At 43.5% G+C, this 23,799-nt stretch overlaps 1 protein-coding gene across 3 annotated transcripts in view; it reads right to left on the reverse strand.

The window, feature by feature from the left end:
- The window catches only part of LOC122565389 (uncharacterized), a 132,211-nt gene that overhangs the window by 17,285 nt on the left and 91,127 nt on the right, over window positions 1-23,799 (reverse strand). For all 3 annotated transcript variants that reach the window (XM_043721322.2, XM_043721325.2, XM_043721321.2), the window contains exon 2: window positions 21,661-22,586. In XM_043721322.2, the coding sequence (XP_043577257.1) occupies window positions 21,661-22,570 (910 nt within the window). In that variant the 5' untranslated portion in view covers window positions 22,571-22,586. The remainder of the gene's footprint in view (window positions 1-21,660; window positions 22,587-23,799) is intronic.

A 23,799-nucleotide genomic window follows, 5' to 3' on the forward strand; every position in this document is an offset into this window, starting at 1 on the left:
GATGCTTTCTGGCTTCTTTATTTACCAGCAGAACATACAGCAGGACTTCATTAAAATATACACAGCTTCCCCTTTAAATGCGCAGTCCCAGCCCCTATTACAGAACAGCATCAGGCAATTCTTTCAGAGCACATACCTTCATTGTTAAAATGGACCACTTCAAAAGTGTAATCCTTCAATCCCATCAAAGAGTACAGTCCCCCCCCCCACCCCCGATATAATGAATCCCATCAGCCTCTGCACAGCCAGGCTAAAGACCGGGAACAACAGGAAAGTGAGTCACTTATTTTTTTAGATTAGATTAGATTCCCTACAGTGTGGAAACAGGCCCTTCGGCCCAACCAGTCCACACCGACCCTCTGTACAGTAACCCACCTAGACCCATTTCCCCTCCGACTAATGCACCTAACACTATGGGCAATTTAGCATGGCCAATTCACCTGACCTACACATCTTTGGATTGTGGGAGGAAACCCATGCAGACATGGGGAGAACGTGCAAACTCCACACAGACAGTCGCCCAAGGCTGGAATTGAACCTGGGACCCTGGTGCTGTGAGGCAGCAGTGCTAACCACTGAGCCACCGTACCGCCCCATATTGGGGAGATGAGGGGAGTTTGGTGGGAGTTGGAAATGGCGGAGTGGGGTCATGGGGAGATCAGAGCCAAGATCACGGGGTTGGCTTTCAACAGCCTCTCACCTATCTTATGTCCTTCATCCGTGCACCCCCTCCTCTACCCCACCCCCCAACCCCAAAAGCGACTGAGGGAGATTGCTCCCAAGGACAACTTTCCCAGGCTGCCACTTTTCTCAGGTGACAGGGGAACAACATTAATTAGGCTGGACACAGGTGGAGGACCTTAAACAAGTGCTAATTGACCACTCCAAGGCCTGGATTAGTGGTGGATGGGGAAGATCAAACATGGACTTCATTCCTGAGGTCACGGGAGGCAGTGGGTACCTGGAGTCCCCAAAGCGCAGAAAGGGGTCATTCAGCCCATCAAGTCTGCACCAGTCCTCCAAACAGTATCCCACCCAGACCCACCCTCCCCATCATATCCCCATAACCCCACATTGGGTTCATAACCATGTCTAATCCACCTAGTCTGCACATCCCTGAGACTGTGCCCAAGTTCTGGAATCATCTACGAGGGGAAACAAACACTCGACATTGACCCTGTCTAGCAGTTTGATGCGATGATGAGATCACATCTCATTTTTCCAAATTCTAGACAATCGAGAGCTATTTTATTTTATGTCAGTTTTGAACAAGACATTTCTTCATTCAGCTTTCAATTGTTTTTCAGAAAAATCACAGAACCCCTACAGTGCAGGAAGAGGCCATTCAGCCCATGAAGTCTGCACCGACCCTGTCTGCAAAGACCTCCCGACCCCTAGCCCCATAACCATAATTAATCCACCTAGCCTACACCTCCCTGGACACTACAGACAATTTAGCACGGCCAATCCAACTAACCTGCACACTTTTGGATTGTGGGAGGAAACAAGGAGACAGACAAAACCCATACAGTCACAAGGAGAATGTACAAATTCCCCAAAGACACCACCCAAGGCTGGAATCGAACCTGGGTCCCAGGTGCTGTGAGGCAGCAGTGCTAACGCCTGAGCCACCGAACTTGCAGGTAATATTCATTTTCCCTTTTTGTTTAGATTCTGACCGTGTCACTGCTGCTGACTGCACAGATGCGGTTGTTTAAAAGTTTCTGAGTGACCCCGACTGCTGCTCATTAGTTGGTGTGTTTTCTTTAGTTTCATTCGGTGAGACGTGCAATACATCACACTGATTAGGACAATATAGCTTCTCAAAAGCTTGATAAATCAGTCCAAACACGAACTTAATTGAAGTGCTCAGTAAAGGTCAGCACTCCTTTCAACCTTCACATCGAAATAGTGGCTATGTAGGTTACACAACCTCCCTTAAACTTTAGTGCTCATTAACTGCGAGGAACATCGCACATTCCATTCACTCCAGAATACCTTTTAAAATGGCTGACGCCTTGAAATGTCTTTCAAAGAAAAGAAAATACCGGAAAACACTCAGCAGGTCAAGCAGCATCTGTGGAAAGGGAGCTGCAGGCCTTCCGTGATAAAACAAAGGATTGTGGATGCTGGAGAACTGAATTGAAAACAGAAATTGCTGGAAAAACCTGGCAGGTCTGGCAGCATCTGTGGAAAGAAAGCAGAGTTAACGTTTCAACTCCAGTTCTGAAGTGGTGGGGGAGAGGGGGGGGTCACTGGACTTAAAACGTTAACAGTGCTTTCCGGAGATGCTGCCAGACTTGCTGAGTTTCTCCAGCATTTTTCTGCTTTTGTTACAGGCATTCTGTTACAGATGGAGTAATTTCAGAGCAGCTTCTCAGTCTGACAGTAAAGGAAGGAATATGGTCTCCACTGGAAATGTGTTCTTTTTCAGGGCTACCACTTCTGTTAAAGCAGATACAATTGTGTGGATTTAATTTCCTGCAAACAGGCAAGTTCTGGTGATATTGTCAGACCAATTCACATGCACTTCCTTGTCCACTGTATTAGTTTGAGGTCTCCATCATGTTATAGTGAACAGATTATAGCTCCCTGTCAAAATAGTGAGTGGAGGGAACGTCGTATCAATAAAGGCAAAATATTGTGGATGCTGGAAATCCAAATCAAATACAGAGCACTGAAGAAACCCTGCAGATCTGGCAACAAATGTGGAGCCAGAAAAGTGAATATTTTGAGATTTTTCTTCAGAGCTCTCCCTCTGGGCTAGAGAGCTGGGTTCACATCCCACCCGCTCCACAGGTGTGTAATAACATCTCTGAACAGGTTGATTAAAGAATAGGTTAAAATAAAACTAATGTCATCCTGGAGGGCCCTCCGATGGTGCATTGGTAGTATCCCTACTTCTGGACCTGGTGGACTGCGTTCAAGAACCACCTACTCCAGAGTTGTGCAATAACATCGTTGAACAGCTGAATTAGAAAAATAGGTTAAATAAAAAAAAGTCATTTGAAACATTCACTCTGCTTCTCTCTGCACTGGAGCTGTTGCATTTCTCCAGCATTCTCTGGTCTTGTCAGTATGTTAAATGGATGTCTGCTAATGTTAACAATGGTAATGGATAACTTCTTGCTGTGTTGTAGATACTTAATTAACCTGCTCAGTCATGTAATGACACACCTTTGCAGCAGGTGGGACTTGAACCAGGTCTTCTGTCCCGGAGTAAGAGACTATACCACAAGAACCCTCTTGCTGTCTTTTAAGGAATACACAAGGGTCTTTTGATACAAGGCTAGTGTCACTACCTCTAAGGTCAGAAGATCCAGATTCAAGTAACTCACCTGTCTTGGAGGTGTGTCACAGCATGATGGAAACTGGTTGATTAAACTTAAAATAACTTTAAGAAATATTGACGCCCTTTCTTCAGCAGGATGGGCTCTGCACTGTGGAAGCAGCTCCATGATTGCCAGTAACACTCTAGAGTGTCTCACCCAAGTGGTCAATCATCAGATGCCAGCACTTAGGGTGCTAGCTGATTATTCAATTATTAAGAATCTTGGGCATGCATCCATGGTTTCAGGCAGGATGAGGTCATGGTGTAGCAATTAAATCCTGGCTAATGGCCTGCTCCCATCTCCAAGGATATTGCAGGCACTTCCTTACTCTCCTGCTTCAGCCTGGCTTCTCTGACCCAACACAAGCCAGACTCCTGAAGAAGGGCTTATGCCCGAAACGTCGATTCTCCTGTTCCCTGGATGCTGCCTGACCTGCTGCGCTTTTCCAGCAACACATTTTCAGCTCTGATCTCCAGCATCTGCAGACCTCACTTTCTCCCCAACACAAGCCAAGGCAGGAACCTGGGATACAGTATGAGTCATGCCCCAGATCATTGTCTCATTGAATGACAGGAACAGACATAAGGGGTTAAATAGTCTCCACGTGCTTCTCTGACCATTTGCTGCACTCAATTGTCCCTTTGTATTTATATGGTATCTCACCCTGGTGACCTTCTGACAGGAGAGAAAACAACAAGCCAGCTGCCCATCTGTCTGCAGCTCTTGGACAAGTGAATATATACTGCTGCATTTCTGTAGGACAAGTCAAGTCTGAATTATTGGTGAGGCCTTCAGCACAAAGGACACATTGTCAGAGGCAGTGTGCCTGTAAGTTGAGGAGGAAACGATTTATCCAGCTGTGAAATGATTCTGTTTCTGCTCGAGCTTCCAGCCTCGCTTCAATCAGACCAGGGGAGTCAGCAATAGGACAGATAACTGTTACCTGTCTCCTGAGAATAAAGTCAGAGCTGCAAATAGACCACTGCTGCTTCAAGTTTCTTTTTAAAACAGAGAAAAATGTGTTTGAGCTGAAATGATCACTGAGGCGTGAAAGGTAACAGAGTCCCATTGTTAGATTTAGTTCTTGCCCCCTATAGAACAGGGGAAAGGGAACGTGCAACACTGAATGGACTGACTGAATAAAGTAGCTCCACAACATACACAGCTTTTAATTTAAATTGGTCACACTTTAAGATGCTGCAGGGATTTGATAGAATAGATGTGGTGAGGTTGTTTCTGCTGGTTAGGGAGATCCAAAACAGGATCAGGCTTGGGTGGGGAACACAGTTAGTGGATAAGGGCAGATCATTTAGCTGAGGAGCAGTTACTTAGAGTTATAGCTGTAGAGTCATACAGCACAGAAACACCCTTCGGTCCAACCTGTCCATGCCAACCAAAATTCCAAACTAAACTAGTCCCACCTGCCTGCTCCTGGCCCACATCCCTCCAAACCTTTCTGAATCATATACCTATCCAAATGTCTAGTAATGTTGTAATTGTACGCACATCCATCACTTCTCCAGGAGGTTCATTCCACATGTGAACCACCCTCTGTGTAAAGAAATTGCCCCTTGTGTGTTTTATATACCTCTCACCTTAAAAGTGTGCCCCCTAGTCATGAAATCTTATCTTAAATCTTTGGGATTCACTGCCAGAAAGGGCTTGGACACCGCATCCATGACCATATTTAAGTCTGGTATTGCTAGGAGTTTAATCTTAAGAGGTAATGAAGGGATAATCCCTGCTCCCATGTCTTGTGTCTTTTCTGACAATGGTAATCAAAAACATGGTAGTTTTAACTTGTAGCAAGGTATCATTTACTGCATCATCTCTTCTTACTCCTGGATTTGCTCTATGCCAAATTGAATATGGATGAGGTAGTAATCCAGAGATTATCCAGTGATTGTTACCTTTGTGGCTCTGTTTCTTAATTTGGCACTTAGCTCCTCATGCTGACTATGAAGAACCTCTTTCTGTGTCCTGCCTTTGTAACTGTTATCTATATGGACCAGAATAACTGGATCCTCCTGTTCCCACTCAGTTCCTCTCCCACCTTTCAAAGATGTCCTGAACTTTGGCAGCTAGAAACAACACAAGCTTCTGGACTCTCCCTTGCTGATATAGTGAACAGTGTCAATTGCCCTCACTATACAGTCTCCTAATACCACTAAATTTCGTTTTGCTCTTCCTCCCCAACTTGAATGGCTTGTTGGACCATATTATAATGGTCATTAGCTCATCCACCCTGCAACTCTCATTCTCATCCACACAAGCTAAAAGGTCTTCAAACCTGTTGGACAGTTGTGAAGGCTGAGTCTCCTATGGTCCTGCTCTCTGGATCCTCTTACCTACTTCATCTGCAGCTACAGTCCTCTGCCTCTGAACACAATCAAATCAAAAGGCCCTATCCTTAGGGCCGTAACCTCCTCCTGGTACATTGTACCTCGGTAACTACCACCTTCCCTAACGTGTCGCAGTGTCTGTAGCTCAGTCTTCAGCTCAATAGCTGTGAAGTGCTTTCTCCAGACTTGCCCGGATCTCACTTGGAATCTTTAATGCTCACTTGAGATTGCGCGTGGTTTTAATGAGTCATCCTGGCCTACACTATGCAGCTCTCACTCACAACTTCACTGAAGCATCAGCCTTGATTTTAATATTCATGTCTTGGAGTGGGATTGAACTAAAGCTTGTGAGCAACTTGGCCATGGCCGTCACCCAAGAGAAGAAAATGAATACGTTCAATTTCTTTTACTATGAGAAAGCAACAAGACTGAGCAGGAAATGCAGAGCAAATGGATGACTGAACATATTGTTAAACACGTGTGGCCAAATGTGAGTGATGATGAAGTGTCACCAGTATCTTCAGCCGTTAGTCATGCAGTTGGAGATGAAGGAGCAAAGAACTTAGTAAAATCAAATGACTCAAGTCAATCATTACTGGCATTCATTTCACTCTCAGAACTGTGAAATATTGATTGATTTGATGCACTTTTAAAATTATTTGCTGTTCCATTTCACAAAAGGTAACCATGCAGATGTGTCAAAAACAAACCAATATGCCTCAAGCATAAGTAAAACAATAACAGCTATTATAGGGAACAAGACAGGAAAATTATCATCACGTCCAGGAGATTAGTAAAAGAGCAAACAAAAAAAAAAAGACATGGGTGAGAAAAAGGGTGTTTGGCTCATCAAAAATCATCCTTTAAGCACTTTGATGGTCCCATTTTAATATCTAATTATGTTTCTAACATTACTGTTACCGGGTAACAACCTATTATAGATATCTGCTTGGGTACAAGTTTGCTGGCCTCTCTCATACAGGATCCAATCATTTTTTACTTTGGAACCGTACCCATAAAGTCCAGCTACAAATTGGAGGAGAATCCCAGGTCATTAGCTATAGTCCACACAGGACTGTTAGAGAGAGAGAAAGAAATGGTTATGTTGCTTGAGAGGTACCAATTTTGAGTCAAATATGGGGAAAGGGAAAGAAACAGTTCTGAATGAACTACCATAGGTGTTACAGGGATTGAACCTTTTGGTATTGCTCTGTGCTCTAGTGCGCTCGTTAATTGAGCTAACCAATGCTCACAAGAACATGATCAATCAAGAATGTGACAATGTTTGTGGCAATGAATTGCATCATTGTTGTGTAACTGGGTTGGTAATCGAGAAGCTAATCCCCACAGACATGAACATGGTAACTGAAAAATAAATCTAAGTTTGATTATTTAAAATTAGTCTGATATAAAAGATAATCTCATTAATGGTCACCACAAACCCACCAGATTGTCGCAAAAGTCCATCTGGTTCTCTAACACTCTTGATGGAAGGAAACCTGCTGTTCTTACCCAGTCTAGCCTATATGACTCTAGACACACAGTGACTCACTGCCCACTGAAATAGTCTAGCAAGTCACTCAAGTTAAAGGTATTTAGGGATGGACCTTAAGTACTGATCTTCATAATGATTCCTGCACCCACAAATGAATTAAAAATAAAAAAAAAGCCCTCTAGGATTGGAACCAGAGATTGATTGCATTAGTTACACATGCCCTCACAAGAGTATGTGAAGACAAACCCAAATAGTAATAGCTGAGTCTCTCTTTAACAGGGCGTACAAAGTTAAAAATCACACAACACCAGGTTATAGTCCAACAGGTTTAATTGGAAGCACACTAGCTTCCGGAGCGACGCTCCTTCATCAGGTGATAGTGGAGGGCTCGATCGTAACACAGAATTTATAGCAAAGATTTGCAGTGTGATGTAACTGAAATTATACATTGAAAAATTGATTGTCTGTTAAGCCTTTTATCTGTTAGAATACAGTGATAGTTTCACTTCTTTCATGTGTAAATCACAAAACCCTTTATTTTAAAGTTGCATTCTCGGGTTAGCTGTTAACAATGGTGATAGCTAGACAAGATGTTGAAGGTGTTAGCCTTCAACAGGGCAGTAAGTGATCTGACCAGCAGATGTGGCCAGATACTATATTGATTCATTAGCTAAAGTAGAGCTGAAAATGTGTTGCTGGAAAAGCGCAGCAGGTCAGGCAGCATCCAAGGAGCAGGAGAATCAATGTTTCGGGCATGAGCCCTTCTTCAGGAATGAGGAGAGTGTGCCAAGCAGGCTAAGATAAAAGGTAGGGAGGAGGGACTTGGGGGTGGGGCGTTGGAAATGCGATAAGTGGAAGGAGATTAAGGTGAGGGTGATAGGCCGGAGTGGGGTGGGGGTGGAGAGGTCAGGAAGAAGATTGCAGGTTAGGAAGGTGGTGGTGAGTTCGAGGGTTGGGACTGAGACAAGGTGGGGGTAGGGGAAATGAGGAAACTTGAGAAATCTGAGTTCATCCCTTGTGGTTGGAGGGTTCCGAGGCGGACGATGAGTCGCTCTTCCTCCAGCTGTCGTGTTGCTATGGTCTGGCGATGGGGGAGTCCAAGGACCTGCATGTCCTTGTTGGAGTGGGAGGGGAGTTGAAGTGTTGAGCCACAGGGTGGTTGGGTTGGTTGGTTGGTCCGGGTGTCCCAGAGGTGTTCCCTGAAACGTTCTGCAAGTAGGTGGCCTGTCTCCCCAATATAGAGGCGACCACATCGGGTGCAGTGGATGCAGTAAATGATGTGTGTGGAAGTGCAGGTGAATTTGTGGCGGATATGGAAGGATCCCTTAGGGCCTTGGTGGGAAGTAAGGAGGGAGGTGTGGGCGCAAGTTTTGCATTTCTTGTGGTTGCAGGGGAAGGTGCCGGGAGTGGAGGTTGGGTTGGTGGGGGGTGTGGACCTGACAAGGGAGTCATGGAGGGAGTGGTCTTTTCGGAACGCTGATAGGGGAGGGGAGGGAAATATATCCCTGGTGGTGGGGTCCGTTTGGAGGTGGCGGAAATGACGACGGATGATATGATGTATATGGAGGTTGGTGGGGTGGTAGGTGAGGGCCAGTGGGGTTCTGTCCTGGTGGCGATTGGAGGGGCGGGGCTCAAGGGCGGAGGAGCGGGAAGTGGAAGAGATGCGGTGGAGAGCGCATCGTCGATCACGTCTGGGGGGAAATTGCGGTCTTTGAAGAAGCTAAAGTATGCTCCTTAAGCACAAGAAACATTAAAATGAAAATGTGCCTAATAGTAGAGTCCCTACAGTATGGAAGCAGGCCATTCGGCCCATTGAGTCCACAGAATCCCTCCGAAGAGCATCTCACCGAGACCTACCTCCCTACCATATTCCTGTAACCCTACACTTCCTATGGCTAATTTACCTAACCTGCACATCCCTGAGCATTATGGGCATTTTAGCATAGCCAATCCATCCCAACCTGCACATCTTTGGATTGTGGGAGGAAACCCACAGAGACATAGAGAGAATATGCAAACTCCCCACAGACAGTCACTATGTTTCTGGCACTGTGAAGTGGTAGTGTTACACACTTAGCCCTGTGCCACCTCTTGGACTTGCTTACCTTCCATGGCTTGAGATTGGTGCACTCACTCCAGTTGATACAGACTTAGAATCATAGAGATATATAGCATGGAAACAGACCCTTCGGTCTAACATGTCCATGCTGACCAGATATCCTAAATTAATCTAGTCCCATTTGCCAGCATTTGGTCCATATCCCTCTAAACCCTTCTTATTCATATACCCATCCAGATGCCTTTGACATACTGTAATTGCACCAGCCTCCAGTACTTCCTCTGGCAGCTCATTCCATATATACACCACCCTATGTGTGAATAATTTGCCGCTTAGGTCCCTTTTAAATGTTTCCCTTCTCACCTTAAACCTGTGCCTCTAGTTTTGGCTTCACCCACCCCAGGGAAAATACTTTGTCTATTTACCCTATGCATGCCTCTCATGATTTTATAAACCTCTATAAGGTTACCCCTCAGGCTCGGACACTCCAGGGAAAACAGCCCCAGGCTATTCAGTCTCTCCCTGTAGATTAAATCCTCCAACCCTGGCAACAGCCTTGTAAATCTTTTCCAAATGCATTCATGTTTCACAACATTCTTCCATCAACTCATTTCTCCATGTCCCTTTATCAATTTCCCCACAATGTTCACAGTTAATGCCTGCACATTTTCTTCTAGGATTTCCATGGCTGTTCTCTCATGTAAATATAACTCATGACCAGGAAAATTCCTGTGGAAATTCAATCTAACTAATTTGCAAGTCTTTTCCACAAAGATGCAAAATGAACGGAAATCTTGTGACAAACCCCAATATTTTTATCTCAACTGTTGCACAAAACAGTCAGTATCTGAAAGGGTTAGTTGACATCAAGAGATAATCTCTGCCATTCAGGATATAAAGGACAAAATAAAGTAATGAACTGCAGATGCTGGAAATCCAAAACATAAAAAACAAATTGCTGGAGAAAATCAGCAAGTGCTGAACAGGGATGACTGGACTCAAAATATTAACACTATTTTCTGTTCACAGATGCTGCCAGACCTCCTGCTGAATTTCTCCAGGACATAAAAGATGTTGCCTTGGAGAGGCTAGTTGCAAGATTAGTGTTTGCAGGGTCTTTATAAGTTTCCATTCTAGTGCTAAGTCCATACAACTAACAGTAATGTCAACATACTATTAGCTTGAGCCCAATGCTTCAAAAGAGACTAATGAGTACCTCAAATGCAATGTGACTAGTTATTAAATAACATGAAATAAACTTATTTACTGAACAAAAAAAAACAAATAGAAGCTGGAAATCAGAAACAAAAACAGAAATTGCTGGGAAAACTCAGCAGGTCTGCCAACATCTGTTGAGGGAAATCAGAATCAACATTTCGGGTCGAGTGACCCTTCTTCAGAACAGTTCTCCGGTCATGTTAACATTGCTTTCTCTCCACAGATGCTGCCAGACCTGCTGAATTTTCCAAGCAATTTATTTACTGTTCTTCAAGACTGAACCAACTTCCACCAAAGTCCTTGTGTAGTCATCCTTTCCCATTTAACAGCAGTGGACTACATTAATATCTATAAGAAGGATTATTAGCAATGAATCTGTCCAAGACTTCCCAGTCTTACCAGTATGATCTGCTGGCAGATTGAAGCCACAGCTTTATAATACGGTGGGGAAGCTCAGCAGATCTGACAGCATCTGTAGTCAGTGATCCTCTATTAGAGGTGCTCAGGAAATATCACTGGACCTGAAGAATTTCCTATTTGGAACCCTGTTAAATGGGGAACTTCACTTGGGAAAATGTCATAACGCTATCGCTTAAGTGATATGGTGGTCTAGAACTGAACACAGTACTGTAAGAATGTCAGAGCTATTGCAACATTTTATCATAACATTGTTAAATTGTATTCCATGGTTTTAGCAATATACTATTGCTCTTAGCTTTTCAGACCCCAATTCCCGACTTGGATATTTAACCTTGGGTAATAGTTATAGAGTCATAGAGATGTACAACATAGAAACAGACCCTTCGGTCCAACCCATCCATGCCAACCAGATATCCCAATCCAATCTAGTCCCACCTGCCAGCACCCGGCCCATATCCCTCCAAACCTTTCCTATTCATATACCCATCCAAATGCCTCTTAAATGTTGCAATTGTACCAGCCTCCACCACATCCTCTGGCAGCTCATTCCATACACGTACCACCCTCTGCGTGAAATGCTTTCTTTGATAGCCACATATTGAAGCAATACTTGCAGTCCTGCTCAGGTAGACAGCAGAGTTCCTAAAGCAATATTTGAAATTCAGCAGTTCAGATATCCTGACAATTACTTGTCTCTCACCAACATCATCAAAACAGATGAAATGTTTAGTTGTGCCATTGCTGTTTGTCAGATCTTGCTATGTAAAAATCTGCTGCTGACTCAGAAATTGTAATTTCAAACCTCATTGCAGAGATTTGAGCACAAAAATCGAAAAACATAATTTCAGTGTAGTGCTGAGGGAGTGCCCCACTGTCGGAGGGTCAGTGTTGAGGGAGCGCCACACTGTCAGAGGGTCAGTGTTGAGGGAGCGCCACATTGTCAGAGGGTCAGGGCTGAAGGACCGCCGCACTGTCAGATTGTCAGTGCTGAGGGAGAACTGCACCGTCAGAGCATCAGTGCTGAGGGTATGCCGCACCGTCGGAGCATCAGTGTTGCACTTTTGGAGATCAGTACTGAGGGTATGCCACACTGTCAGAGGATAAGTGTTTATTTGCGACCTCAGCTGCACTATCAGGGGCATGTGAAAGATCCTGGGACACTATTTTCCATGTAGCAGGGTGCTATCCCTGGGGTCCTCACCAATATTTGCTCCTCATTCACCAGCACAGAAACAGATCTGATAATTACTGCATTGCTGTTTTCAAGAGCTTTGCTATATGCAAATTGACTGCTGTGTTTCCTTCATTACAACAGCAACTTCAAAGGTATTTCAGTGGCTGTTTCTGGGACATTCTCAAGTCATAAAAGATGCTATACAAATGCATGTTTTTCTTTCTAAAACACTTAAAAGATGATTCACTTCTTATGAAGCACTTTGATAAAGTAAACTATTCTGCATATATGTAAATTTTAGCCAAATGTATATGTATTGCATTTGCACTTTTTGCAGAAATACAGAAGAACTTTGTAAAATGTTTTTCTGATGGTTAAGTTGTTTAATAACAAACGTCTTGAATTGCATGCTGATCCAATTCTCTTCCATTAACAGACAACTTTATTGTTTAATGGATAAAAATGAAACCAAATTATAACAAAAAAAACAGTCAAAGGCTAAATTACCCCAGTCAATAGAAATATATGCAGTTTGCCTAAAGATAGAAAATAGCCTTTGATGAACAATTCTTGTTGTGAGAACACAGTGTTGAAATATTGGTAAAATATCCAGATTGCTTTGAGATGAACAATGAATCAAAAGCAATGCTGCATCTCTCGAAAACATGAGAAACCACAAATTTTAATAGTGTTGAGCCTGAACAGCTGGGAAACGTTTTGAATTGATTTGGGCAGTGAAGCATGTGGGAAATTGTGGCTAAATAGACTTCATGGTGTTAATTGTGTTATGTAAAAAAAGTGTTTTTCAAAGAGTTGCTATGAAACAAGTCTATTAGTAACATGTAAATTGATCATCACTTTTTAAGAGCTATGTTCATTCACAGCAACAATGGGATCCAATGGATTCTCTGCTCATTTTTTGATCTTCTTTCTGAAGATTATGACTCTTGTTGATTAACTATTTCTTCGCGTCAACTTTGCCCAATTGCCTTCATTCGATGGTTTAACATGGATTAGAAACTGAATTGAATTAGCCAAGCAAATATTGCGATTTTAATAGAAGGTCAGAGGCTAGACTCTTGCAAAGAGTAATTCATCTCCTGACTCCCCAAAGCCTGTTCACCATCCACAAGGCACAAGTCAGGAGTGTGAGAGAGGACTCTCCACTTGCCTGGATGGGTGCAGCTCCAACTATACTCAAGAAGCCCGATCCCTTCAGGACAAAGCATCCCGTTTGATTAGCACCATCCCCAGAAACATTCAGACTTCCACCTCTGATGCGTAATAGCACAATGTGTACCATTTACAAGTTGTGTTGCAGTAATTCATCAAGACTCCTCGGACAGAACCTTCCAAACCCACAACCATGACCATCTAAAAGGACAAGGTTATCAAATACATCTCTGCTGGTTCCCCTCCAAACCACGCTCCATCCTGACTTGGAAATAGATCATCATTTCTTCAGTGTTCAGTCTTAAAATCCTGGATCTCCTTTCCTAATGGCCTTGTGGGTCTACCTACAGCTCATGGACTACAGCAGTTCAAGAAGACAACTCACCACCACATTCTCAAGGACAACTCAGGACAACAATATCCCATGAAAGAATTAAAAAAAATATATTGTCGTTACTTGTATGCCCAGTTGTTGTGATTCCTGCTTTGAGATTTTTCATGCAAAGACTCAAAATAAGCAGAGTGTTAAATTCCCCTTAAAAAGGGGCATTTTCTTGTTGTTTAAAGTTCTTCATTAGGCTTTGGAATAACATCTTGGCCAGATCAGGTGAGGCTGGCAGATTTTTATGTGTAAAGGACATTAGTGAACCAGATGGGGCTTTTTTTTGCAATAATCAACAATGGTCAAATGTTCACCATTGGACTAGCTATCTATTAATTCCACATTTTTATTCATTTCAAACATCATCTGCCATTGTTGGAATTTTAACTCACTGTTCTAGATTACCAACCCAGGGACATTAAGACACAGCACCACTGCATCTTTGCCCCCGAGCCAGACTAAGGCTAGTTCAATGAACTTATGGAAAATGGTTCAAGGTGGACTTAAACGCCTTAGTCTTAAATGCAGTTAAGATCAAAAATCAATGGTAGATCCAGTTGAATAAGAAAGTTGGTTTGAAAGGGTTAACTTGGAAGTTTTGGATTAACTTCACCCCCTGTGCTGTCACTGATCAGTTTTACAATTTACATCCAATTATATAGATAGTTTAGATTAGATTAGATTCCCTACAGTGTGGAAACAGGCCCTTCGGCCCAACCAGTCCACACCAACCCACCGAAGAGTAACCCACCCAGACCCATTTCCCCTCTGACTAATGCACCTAACACTATGGGCAATTTAGCATGGCCAATTGATCTGACTTGCACATCTTTGGACTGTGGGAGGAAACCGGAGCACTCGGAGGAAACCCATGCAGACACAGGGAGAATGCGCAAACTCCACACAGACAGTCGCCCGAGGCTGGAATCAGACCCAGGTCTCTGCTGTTATGAGGCAGCAGTGCTAACCACTGAGCCACCGTGCCGCCCTTACAATGTACCTTACCTAGTGTTAACGTCGGTGAACAGTCTTAGGGCAATGTTATCATAGTTAGAGACATAGCAGAAGTAGGGCATTCAGCCCACTGAATCTGCACCACCATTCAACAAGGTCATGGCTGATCTGATAATCCTTAACTTCACTTTCCTGCCTCTTCCGATCTATCAATCTCAATGTTGAATTTGCTTAATTATTCATCCGCAATAGCCCTCTTAAATTAGATTCCATACAGTATGGAAACAGGCCCTTCGGCCCAACAAGTCCACACCGACCCTCCGAAGAGTAACCCACTCAGACCCATTGCCCTACCCTATATTTAGCCCTGACTGATGCACCTAACACTATGGGCAATTTAGCATGGTCAATCCACCTAACTTTCATATCTTTGGATTGTGGGAGGAAACCGGTGCACCCGGAGGAAACCCACACAGACACGGGGAGAATGTGCAAACTCCACACAGACAGTCACCTGAGTTGGGAATTGAACCCTGGTGCTGTGAGGCTGCAGTACTAACCAGTGAGCCACTGTGCCACCACACCCTCTGTCGTAATGCATTCACTACTCTGAGTGAGTGAAGAAGTTCCTCCTCGTCTCCATTTTAAAAGGGCAACACCTTATACTGAGATTATGCCCTCTGGTCCAAAACTCTCCCGTGAGGGGAACAGCCTCTTGACATCTACCCTGTCAAGTGCTTTAGAAGATAGAACATTACAGCACATTACAGGCCCTTCAGCCCTCCATGTTGAACCAACGCAGGAAACCAATCTGAAGATTCTTAGATGTTTCAATAAATCCTTTTCTTATTTTTCTAACCTCCAATGAGGACCTTGCCAATATCATTCCCTCTAAGCTCCGTGCGCTACATACTGGGCCAGTTGCCATGTTGTGGAACATTGGAGGCGTTGTAAACACGTCTGGCTGAGCAGCTCAGAAAGAATATTGCTTCATAACCTCTCTTCATAAAGCAGTCCCTTCACAGAACCACAGAAATGATACAACACAGAAGGGGACCATTCAGCCCATCTTGTCTGTGCCGACCCAAAAACACTCAGATGCCCCTTCTAATCATCTTCCTGCACATGGTCCATAGCCCTTATTGCACTTAAGGCACAGAATTAGGCACTTATAAAAAACGAGTTTAGGGTCTCTGCCTCCACAACTCAGGCTATGAATTCCAGGCAGCCACCATCCTCTGCGCAAAAACGTTTTTCCTTATGTCCCCTCTGATCCTTCTGCCACTCAGCTTGAATCTATGAGCCCTGGTTTTTGAACTCTTTGCCAAGGAAACAGGCTCCTCCTATCTACTCTATCTCTCATGATTTTGTATACCTCAATTGTGTCAGCCCTTAAGCCTTCTCTGTTCCAAGGAAAACAATCCTAACCACTTCAATCTCTCCTCGTAGCTACAGTTCTTCAGCCCTACTTATTCTGATAAATCTTCCATACCTGGAATTAACCTACTGAACCTTCTCTGGACAGCCTCCAATGCCAGCACATCTTCCCTTTGATTAGGGGTCCAAACCTGTTCCGTGTTAAGCCATGGTCTGACTAGTACATTGTATAGTTTTGTCAAGACCCCCTATTTTAATACTCCATTCCCTTTGAAATAAAGGCCACACAGTATTTGACTTCCCTGTTATCCACTGAACTCCAATGTTGGCTTTTCATGATTTATGCACAAGAGCTCCCAAATCCCTATGTTCTGCATCTAATAATCTGCTCTTTGTCTCTCAAGGATGTAGATGACACAGAGATAGGTGGAGGGACAAATACTGTTGAGGAAGTGGGGAGGCTGTTGAAGGACTTGGACAGGTTAGGAGAGAGGGCAAAGAAATGGAAGATAGAATACAATGTGGCCAAGTGTAGGGCAGGAAGAATAGAGGGGTAGACTTTTCTAAATGGGGAAAGGCATCAGGAATCTATAGCTCAAAGGGAGTTAGGAGTCCTGATTCATGATTCTTTCAAGGTTAACGTGAAGGTTCAGTTGTCAGTTACAAAGGCAAATACGACGTTAGCATTCATTTCAAGAGAGGTAGAATACAAGTGCAGAGATGTACTGCTGAGGCTGTATAATGCTCTCATCAGACTGCATTTGGAATATGGTGAGCAGTTTTGCATCTTGTATCCAAGGAAGGATGCGCTGGTGTTCGAGGGGGTCCGAGGGGGTTCTGGGAATGAAGGGTTTGTCATATGAAGGGCAGTTGAGGACTCTAACTGTACACGATGGAGTTTAGAAGGATGGTGGGGTGGAGGTTTGGGGGGGGGGTGGGCAAAATGTCATTAAAAGTTACAGAATACTGACAGGCCTGGACAGAATGGACATGGAGAAAAATGTTTCTACTCGTAGGAGAGACTAGAACCCGAGGGCACAGCTTCACCGTGAAGGGATGATCCATTACAACTGAGATGTGGAGGAACTTGTTCAACCAATGGGTGGCGAATTTGTGGGACTCATTGCCGCAAAGGGCCACGGAGGCAAATCATTGGGTGTATTTAAAACAGAGATAAGTAGGTTCTTGATTAGTAAGGAGATCAAAGGTTACAATCAAAAGGTGGGAGATTGGGGTTGAGAAACATATTAGCCATGATCGAATGGCATGCAGACTCGATGGGCTGAGCGGTCCAATTCTGCTCCTCTACCTTATGGTCTTAAGTGCCTATTCTGATGAATCAACTTCTTCGGGAATGAGGTATCAGGAATGAGGGGCTTATGCCCTAAACATCGATTCTCCTGCTCCTCAGATGCTGCCTGTCCTGCCGCACTTGTCCACCACTTACTCTTGACTCTGATTCCAGTATCTGCAGTCCTCACTTTCTCCTACTCTGGTGAAGCTGTATTAATGGTAATCCTTTATCATTTAACATGAGTAAGTCCTGTAGGTTAGTATTTGCAAGAAGGGTTAGAAGCAATAAATCTCAAAAGAAGATCTGATCACAACTAAGTGTTAGCTGCAGACATCTCTTACAACAGTTCTTGGTGCTATAATTGTCTACGGTGTACGGAAAACAACTTATATTTACTTCGCACCTTTAACATGTTAACTGTCTCCAGGCACTCCACAGGAATATGATTCAATAAAATTTGACACAAATCAAAAGAGAAATCTTATAGTGTGTTTTAAAGATGGAGAGCATAAGAGAGAAACAGACAGAGGGTTGGGCAGAATTTCAGTGTTTTAGGGCTTGGCAGATAAAAACATCATCATCAGAGGAGTGGTTAAAATTGGGATTGTGCAAGAGGCCAGGCTCAGAGAAGTGCAAATATTTTGGAGAGTTGGAAGAGCTTATAGGGACAAGACAGGAATGAAGCCATGAGGTCAGAGTGGGGGATTTGAAAGCAAAGATAAGAATTTTATGAATGAAGGACTGCTTTTGAGAGCTCTTACTTGTCAAGAAGATAATAGGGGATACAGGAATGTTGTGATACAGGCAGCAGAGTTTTGGATGAACTGAAGTTTGTGGAGGCTGACCAACAATATGTTGGAACAATTAAGCTCCGAGGTGATATGTGGAGGTGAGTGTTGTGTTTTCAGTTGAAGTTGTCACTTGAAGATGATTAATAGCAGGGTGGGAGGTAAGGATAGAACCTTGGCAGACAGCTGGGGTGATGGTAACTGCAGAGGAGCAGGAGGAGAAGACATTGCAAGTATTTCTCTGGTTATGATTGGAAAGATATGAATAGAATTAGGTGGGAGCAGTCGTAACCAACTGGCTGAGGCTTTGGCAGAGAATGGCATCGCCCACTGTGTCAAAGACTGTAGGCAGGCTGAGAAAGGGAGGGGAGGGATAGTCATCCTTTATTACTGTTACACCATGTCATTTGTGAATTTGATAAAAGCAGTTACTGTCACAGAGGCTGAAACGTGAAAGTTGGGCAAGAATTTGAGAAGCAATAACTGGCTCAATGACTTTGGAGAAGATAGGAAGTTTGGAAGGGAAGTCTCAATCTTCAAGGAAGAATGGAACAAGGGCAGTTTCTCTTGAAGAGGACTGATGACTTGACAATTCTGTCTTTTCAACAGTATTAGCCTACATGGGATCCAAGAAGGGGCTTTCAATGCCCAGCGTTTTAATGTGAATAGGGATAAAATACCAGGAGGTGGATCTTATCTACAAGATAAGCTCCGAGAGGGCATGAGGGAAAATTGGAGAGAAATTGGATAAAGGGTCCCTGGTCTTAACCGCTACCCAATAATCTTTGCTAAAAGGTATCCACAGATGTGACGTTCTCAGGGTACAACACGCTCATTTCCCGTATTCACACATGGTCATTTTGGTCAGGTGCTGAGAGGTGCAACAATTCCCTACCTGATAAACACTTCCAAGAGAGGGTAACTAAAAATGAAGGGCACATTAAGGAATGGAACAATGCTGGATTTTCCCATGTCCAATGTCTCACACACTTGCTGTAAAGGCAATGTGACACCTGAACTGACATTTCAGACCATCATTATCTTCCTCCAATCAGGCAGTTTGGTGGGCATCAAAAGACCTTTCTCTGAAATCCATTCCCCTGATGTCCTGCCCAGTGAAAGCTACTGGCCAATCAGTTGCTTGCATACAGTGGCACCACCACAAAGGCACCCAAGCTCCTGTGGGTCAAGGTCTCAAGGAGGTGTTTTTTTTTAATTGAGGTTGAGTTTCTGGGAACAGGGGAGGAGTGTGAGCAGAGGTATTATGGAGAGGGGGGAGCAATGGGGGATGTGGTCTTCAGATGGGCGACTATCAGAGGCCAAACCATCTTAGGTCTAGTCTCTCAATTGTGCCCAAATCATTGCGGATTATGGGATCTCCCACCACACTACAGATGGCAGGCTGCCCACACACTGATTTGCTAGTCAATGAGTAAGTTGAGGCCTTTAAGTGGCTGTTAATTGACCACTTACAGGCTTCAATTGCCCATCAGCATTTTTATCCAGAGACTTAATTGCTGAGGTGGAGTGGAGGAGTCACTATCTCACCAGGGTCAACTCACTCAATGGTTTGCTCTTCTTGCTACATTCCTTGCCACGTCCAGAGTGGGTCTGGCTTGGGGGGGGAGCACAAATTCTGCCTCAAGCAGTTGCAAAGGCTGTTGCAGCTGCAATGTCATGAAAGCATTCATTTGGATCAAACTAGCCCTGGATGTACAGACTCAGGAAAGTGACTGTTTAGTGGTCACCATTCATATACACCGTTGAAATTAGGGCCCTCTCCTTTCAATCTGCAAAACGAGTGACTGTGAAGTTGAAATTGTACTGTGCAATATTAGTAAAGAGGTAGCCAAATTTAGAAAGAATTTCTCCACCACAACCCCACACTTTAGCCTGTATCAAAGTATTCAAATCAGCAGAGAAATTAATCTCGTACAAATGCATTTGTTCATTGATTATTCACTGTACTGGTGGCGGAAAGTCAGAGTTGAAATTAGATTTTGTTTTAGTGACTGCAAAATGGGTGGAACGAGGCGATGTATGGAGATCAATGTCCCATTCTTAATCAGCACCAGGGATACCTTGACCACTATTTTGCCATAAATACCTACTTGACCACAGACGGTATCCACCTGCAATGGGGGATAGGTGCATTGTATTTACAAACAAGTAACGCGGCATCAAATATTGGAGCTACAAGAGAAAGGTAAACTTTGGGCCTAGTTCATTCAGGATTCTTCAACAGTTACCTGTACCCAAAGCAGCACTTGCTACTAAAAGGCACGTTTTACTAACACTTTAGAATGTCCTAATGCATGCAACCTGTGCTGGCCAGTTCCTAAATTAACTTTAAAAAAAAAGTCCATTCATGAAATGAGGGTGTTGCTGGCTGGGCTAGCATTTACTGCCCATCTCTAATTGCCCATAGGGCAGTTAAGAGTCAACCACATTGCTGTGGGTCTAGAGTCACAAATAAGCCAAGACCAGGTAAGGATGGCAGATTTCCTTTCCGAAAGGACAGTCATCCTGTCCTCCTAAGTGTTGGGTTGTAAATATAAAACAAATCACTGAACAATATAAAAGCACATTAATAAAAGCAAAATATGGTGGAAAGAAATCATAATGGTCACTCTGTTGGCTATGATGGGGCAATATATTGTGCTGAGCCCATGTTAACTGGCTGTATCCTTTTCAGTTTCTGTGCAGGAAGGATATGTTTTGATTAACAGGCTCTATCCATAGATGACAGGCCTGTAAATACTTAGGCATCAATATGAACCCTTTGAGGAGAAAGTGAGGTCTGCAGATGCTGGAGATCAGAGCTGGAAATGTGTTGCTGGAAAAGCGCAGCAGGTCAGGCAGCATCCAGGGAACAGGAGAATCGACGTTTCGGGCATAAGCCCTTCTTCAGAAATCAATATGAACCCCACCATCCTTTACCGTCTCAGGTAGGATGGGGAACAGTTGGTATGAATGAAAGTTAAAGTGTCAAATCTGTGTAACTGGATTGGAGTGTAGACTGTATAACTCTGCCATCATTTTACAGTAACAGAGTGAAGTGGAGCATCAGGATGCTGTTCAACATATTTATATTGGGCTCCTTTAAATGCAAATAGAAATTACTTGGTGCGATCCAGGTTTCTGAAGGAAGTGTGGCAGGAAAATGGAGGTAAGTGGTATCAGCGCTCCAAGTTGCACTCCTCGTGGGCTTGGATGAGTTGCAGTTTCTTCTACTGAAAGGAACATTCAATCTTCCCAAGCACCCATCTTCAACTCTCTTCCCCCACACCCTCAGTCACCTCAATCACAGGCTTCCAGCCCCATGACCCTCCTGAACATAGGCCCCTATTCTTGGCCCTACCAATTACCAGTGGGAGTTGAACCTACAAAGTGCATCAGGAAGCCATGCCATTAAGAGTGAGAGGGCACATATTATTCTGACCCTTTAGGCTCTTCTGCGTCCTCCCTGTAAAAATTGGCCTCATGCATTGCAGGGCTCATAAATAAGAAGTGGTCAGGAGTGAGTTACAGAACTAGGAAACTGTAGGACCAGTATGTGGTTGCATCTAACTTGATAAGAATTGGAGAACTGTTGGAAAAAAAAATCGATCATTATTTCTTGATACAAAGGATAACAAAAAAATTTGCTTACCAAATAAAACTGGTGCTATTGCGATTACATTGCAACGTAGTGTAAATGTCATTCGACTCGTTAGATCTGGACAGGGTGGTGGATCGAAAGGCACAAACAAATAAAGGCCATAGAGGATCCAAGGTATAAAAATCAGAGCAACAAAGACAGATGATATCGCTTTAAGGTGAGAAGTGGAGCAGTACTGACAGCATGGGCAGCATTTCTTACTTCCTTTGACTGCTGTCGTCACTTCCTTGTGTGAGGACTCGGCTGACGCGTTGCGCTCAGAGTCACTCGAAATCAGGTCAATGGTCTCGGTGTCAGGCGATGGGCCTAGCAATGGCTGGATCTCTGAAGCCTGGCTGGTGAACTTATGTGACTTCTCCAGCACTCCTAAGTTCTCTTCTGCCACCTTGGCAATGAAATTCTGAGGAGGAAATGTTCTTGCTTCGCTGGGAGATGACGGCTCCGAGAAAGATACTTTCTCATCGGTCAGAAATGAGGTTTCCCTGGTGATGATAAGAGACACATTGTCTGCTTCCTTGTTCTTGGCTTCTGTGCATGGAAGTGTGTGATTTTTGACCAGCTCTATATTAATCATATTCAAACTCCCGCCTTTCTGCATGGTCTGATGGTTCATCACCTTCTGTTGGACTTCACTGCACTGCTGCCTTTTGGTTTGTGTAAGAGATTCAGTTAAGTGCCCAATATTTTCATCAGACAGGGAGTGAAGTTCTTCCACTGATGACTCAGGGCTATCTGAGATAGGTGCTAAGGTAATCTGGGTGTCCAGATCCAAAAATGGAGAAAAGGAGAGACGGCTTGGATCAATGTCTTGGAGTTGGTTAATGATGTCAGTGATTGATTCCTTCACGTTGTCAAATTCTTTCAATTCATGACTATTGGCCGGTTGTCTCTGTGTCGTCATTGTTGGGAGCTAATCCCTGAAAGGAAATGCAACTTATGAATGAAAACATCAAAGAGAAGGAAGACTAACCAATTTCTACTTGAGAATTAACAACCATTTGGCAATATTTTACAGTCTATTTTCCATGCCCCCTCTGTCTCACAGAGAGTTGACCAACATTGCCCGAAGTCATTGCTTCACGAGATGGACGCCTGCTCAGAGAAACTACTCACTTTTTAGATTGGAGGCAGAATAAAATTCGAGTGATCATCTAAAAGGTCAAAAGGGTTAGAGGAAAAAAAAGCTCAATCACTTATAAAATTTGAACATTACTTAAGTTGTTACACAGAATTTGCTCACAGAAACAGACCATTTGGCCCATCTATTGCATGCTGGTGTTTACGCTCCAAATCCATCTCGTTCCTAATAGTTCATTTAGCTTCTTCAATTCATCCTTCCTCATGTAAATATCCATATTCTCCGTAGATGCATCTATGTGATTTATGTAATAAGTTTCGAGTTCTAACCACTCTGTGGTTGAATAGGTTTCTCCTGAATTTCCTGTTGAATCATAACTGACCAACTTGAATTCACAGTCCTGAGTATTGTATAAGGTAATAGTTCTGAAAGGGTTAATGCTGAAGACGACATTAAGCTCCACCCAAACTGATGATAAGGCCTTGGTTGAGGAAAGGAGAACTGCTCTGGAGCTTGAAGGAGACAGACCCACTGTCTAGATTGCCTCATTATTATAAACACTGTGTTTATAATACAAGCGTAACTTGTATCAGATTATTATCATGCAATAAACTACAGTTTGTTTTAAGACAAGAGCCTTTCTCATTAGACTACCAAGTGGTTTTCTAGTCTAGCTAGGCAAAACAAGCAGTGTAGTTCCAAACCTAAGAGAAGGATTGTGGTAGTGAATCTTCCTTATCACAGTGTGGAGTCCAGCTGAACAGCAGTGACTGAGGATTTTAATTTAGTTTTAGCTTCATGTAATTCTGGTGCCCCTGCAAATATCTCTATCATCTTTCTGTTTTCTCTTTTATATAAAGAATGCTCAACCTATTGAATTGTTTCTGATGAGTGAACGTGTTTTTGTTTTAGAAATCATTCTCTCACCAGAATGGCAAAATCATTCTTTATAATATGGAGAGCGTACATCTCCAAGGTAGTTAATCTCACTGTGTGGACTGACTTGGTATTTGAAATTTGAGGGTAGTGCCCAAATCCTAGGACCCTATTCA

The sequence above is a fragment of the Chiloscyllium plagiosum genome, unplaced genomic scaffold (assembly GCF_037043375.1).
Source record: "Chiloscyllium plagiosum isolate Xiang-an unplaced genomic scaffold, Cpla_swu_hap1 HiC_scaffold_28, whole genome shotgun sequence".
In the NCBI taxonomy this organism is placed as follows: Eukaryota; Metazoa; Chordata; class Chondrichthyes; order Orectolobiformes; family Hemiscylliidae; genus Chiloscyllium; species Chiloscyllium plagiosum.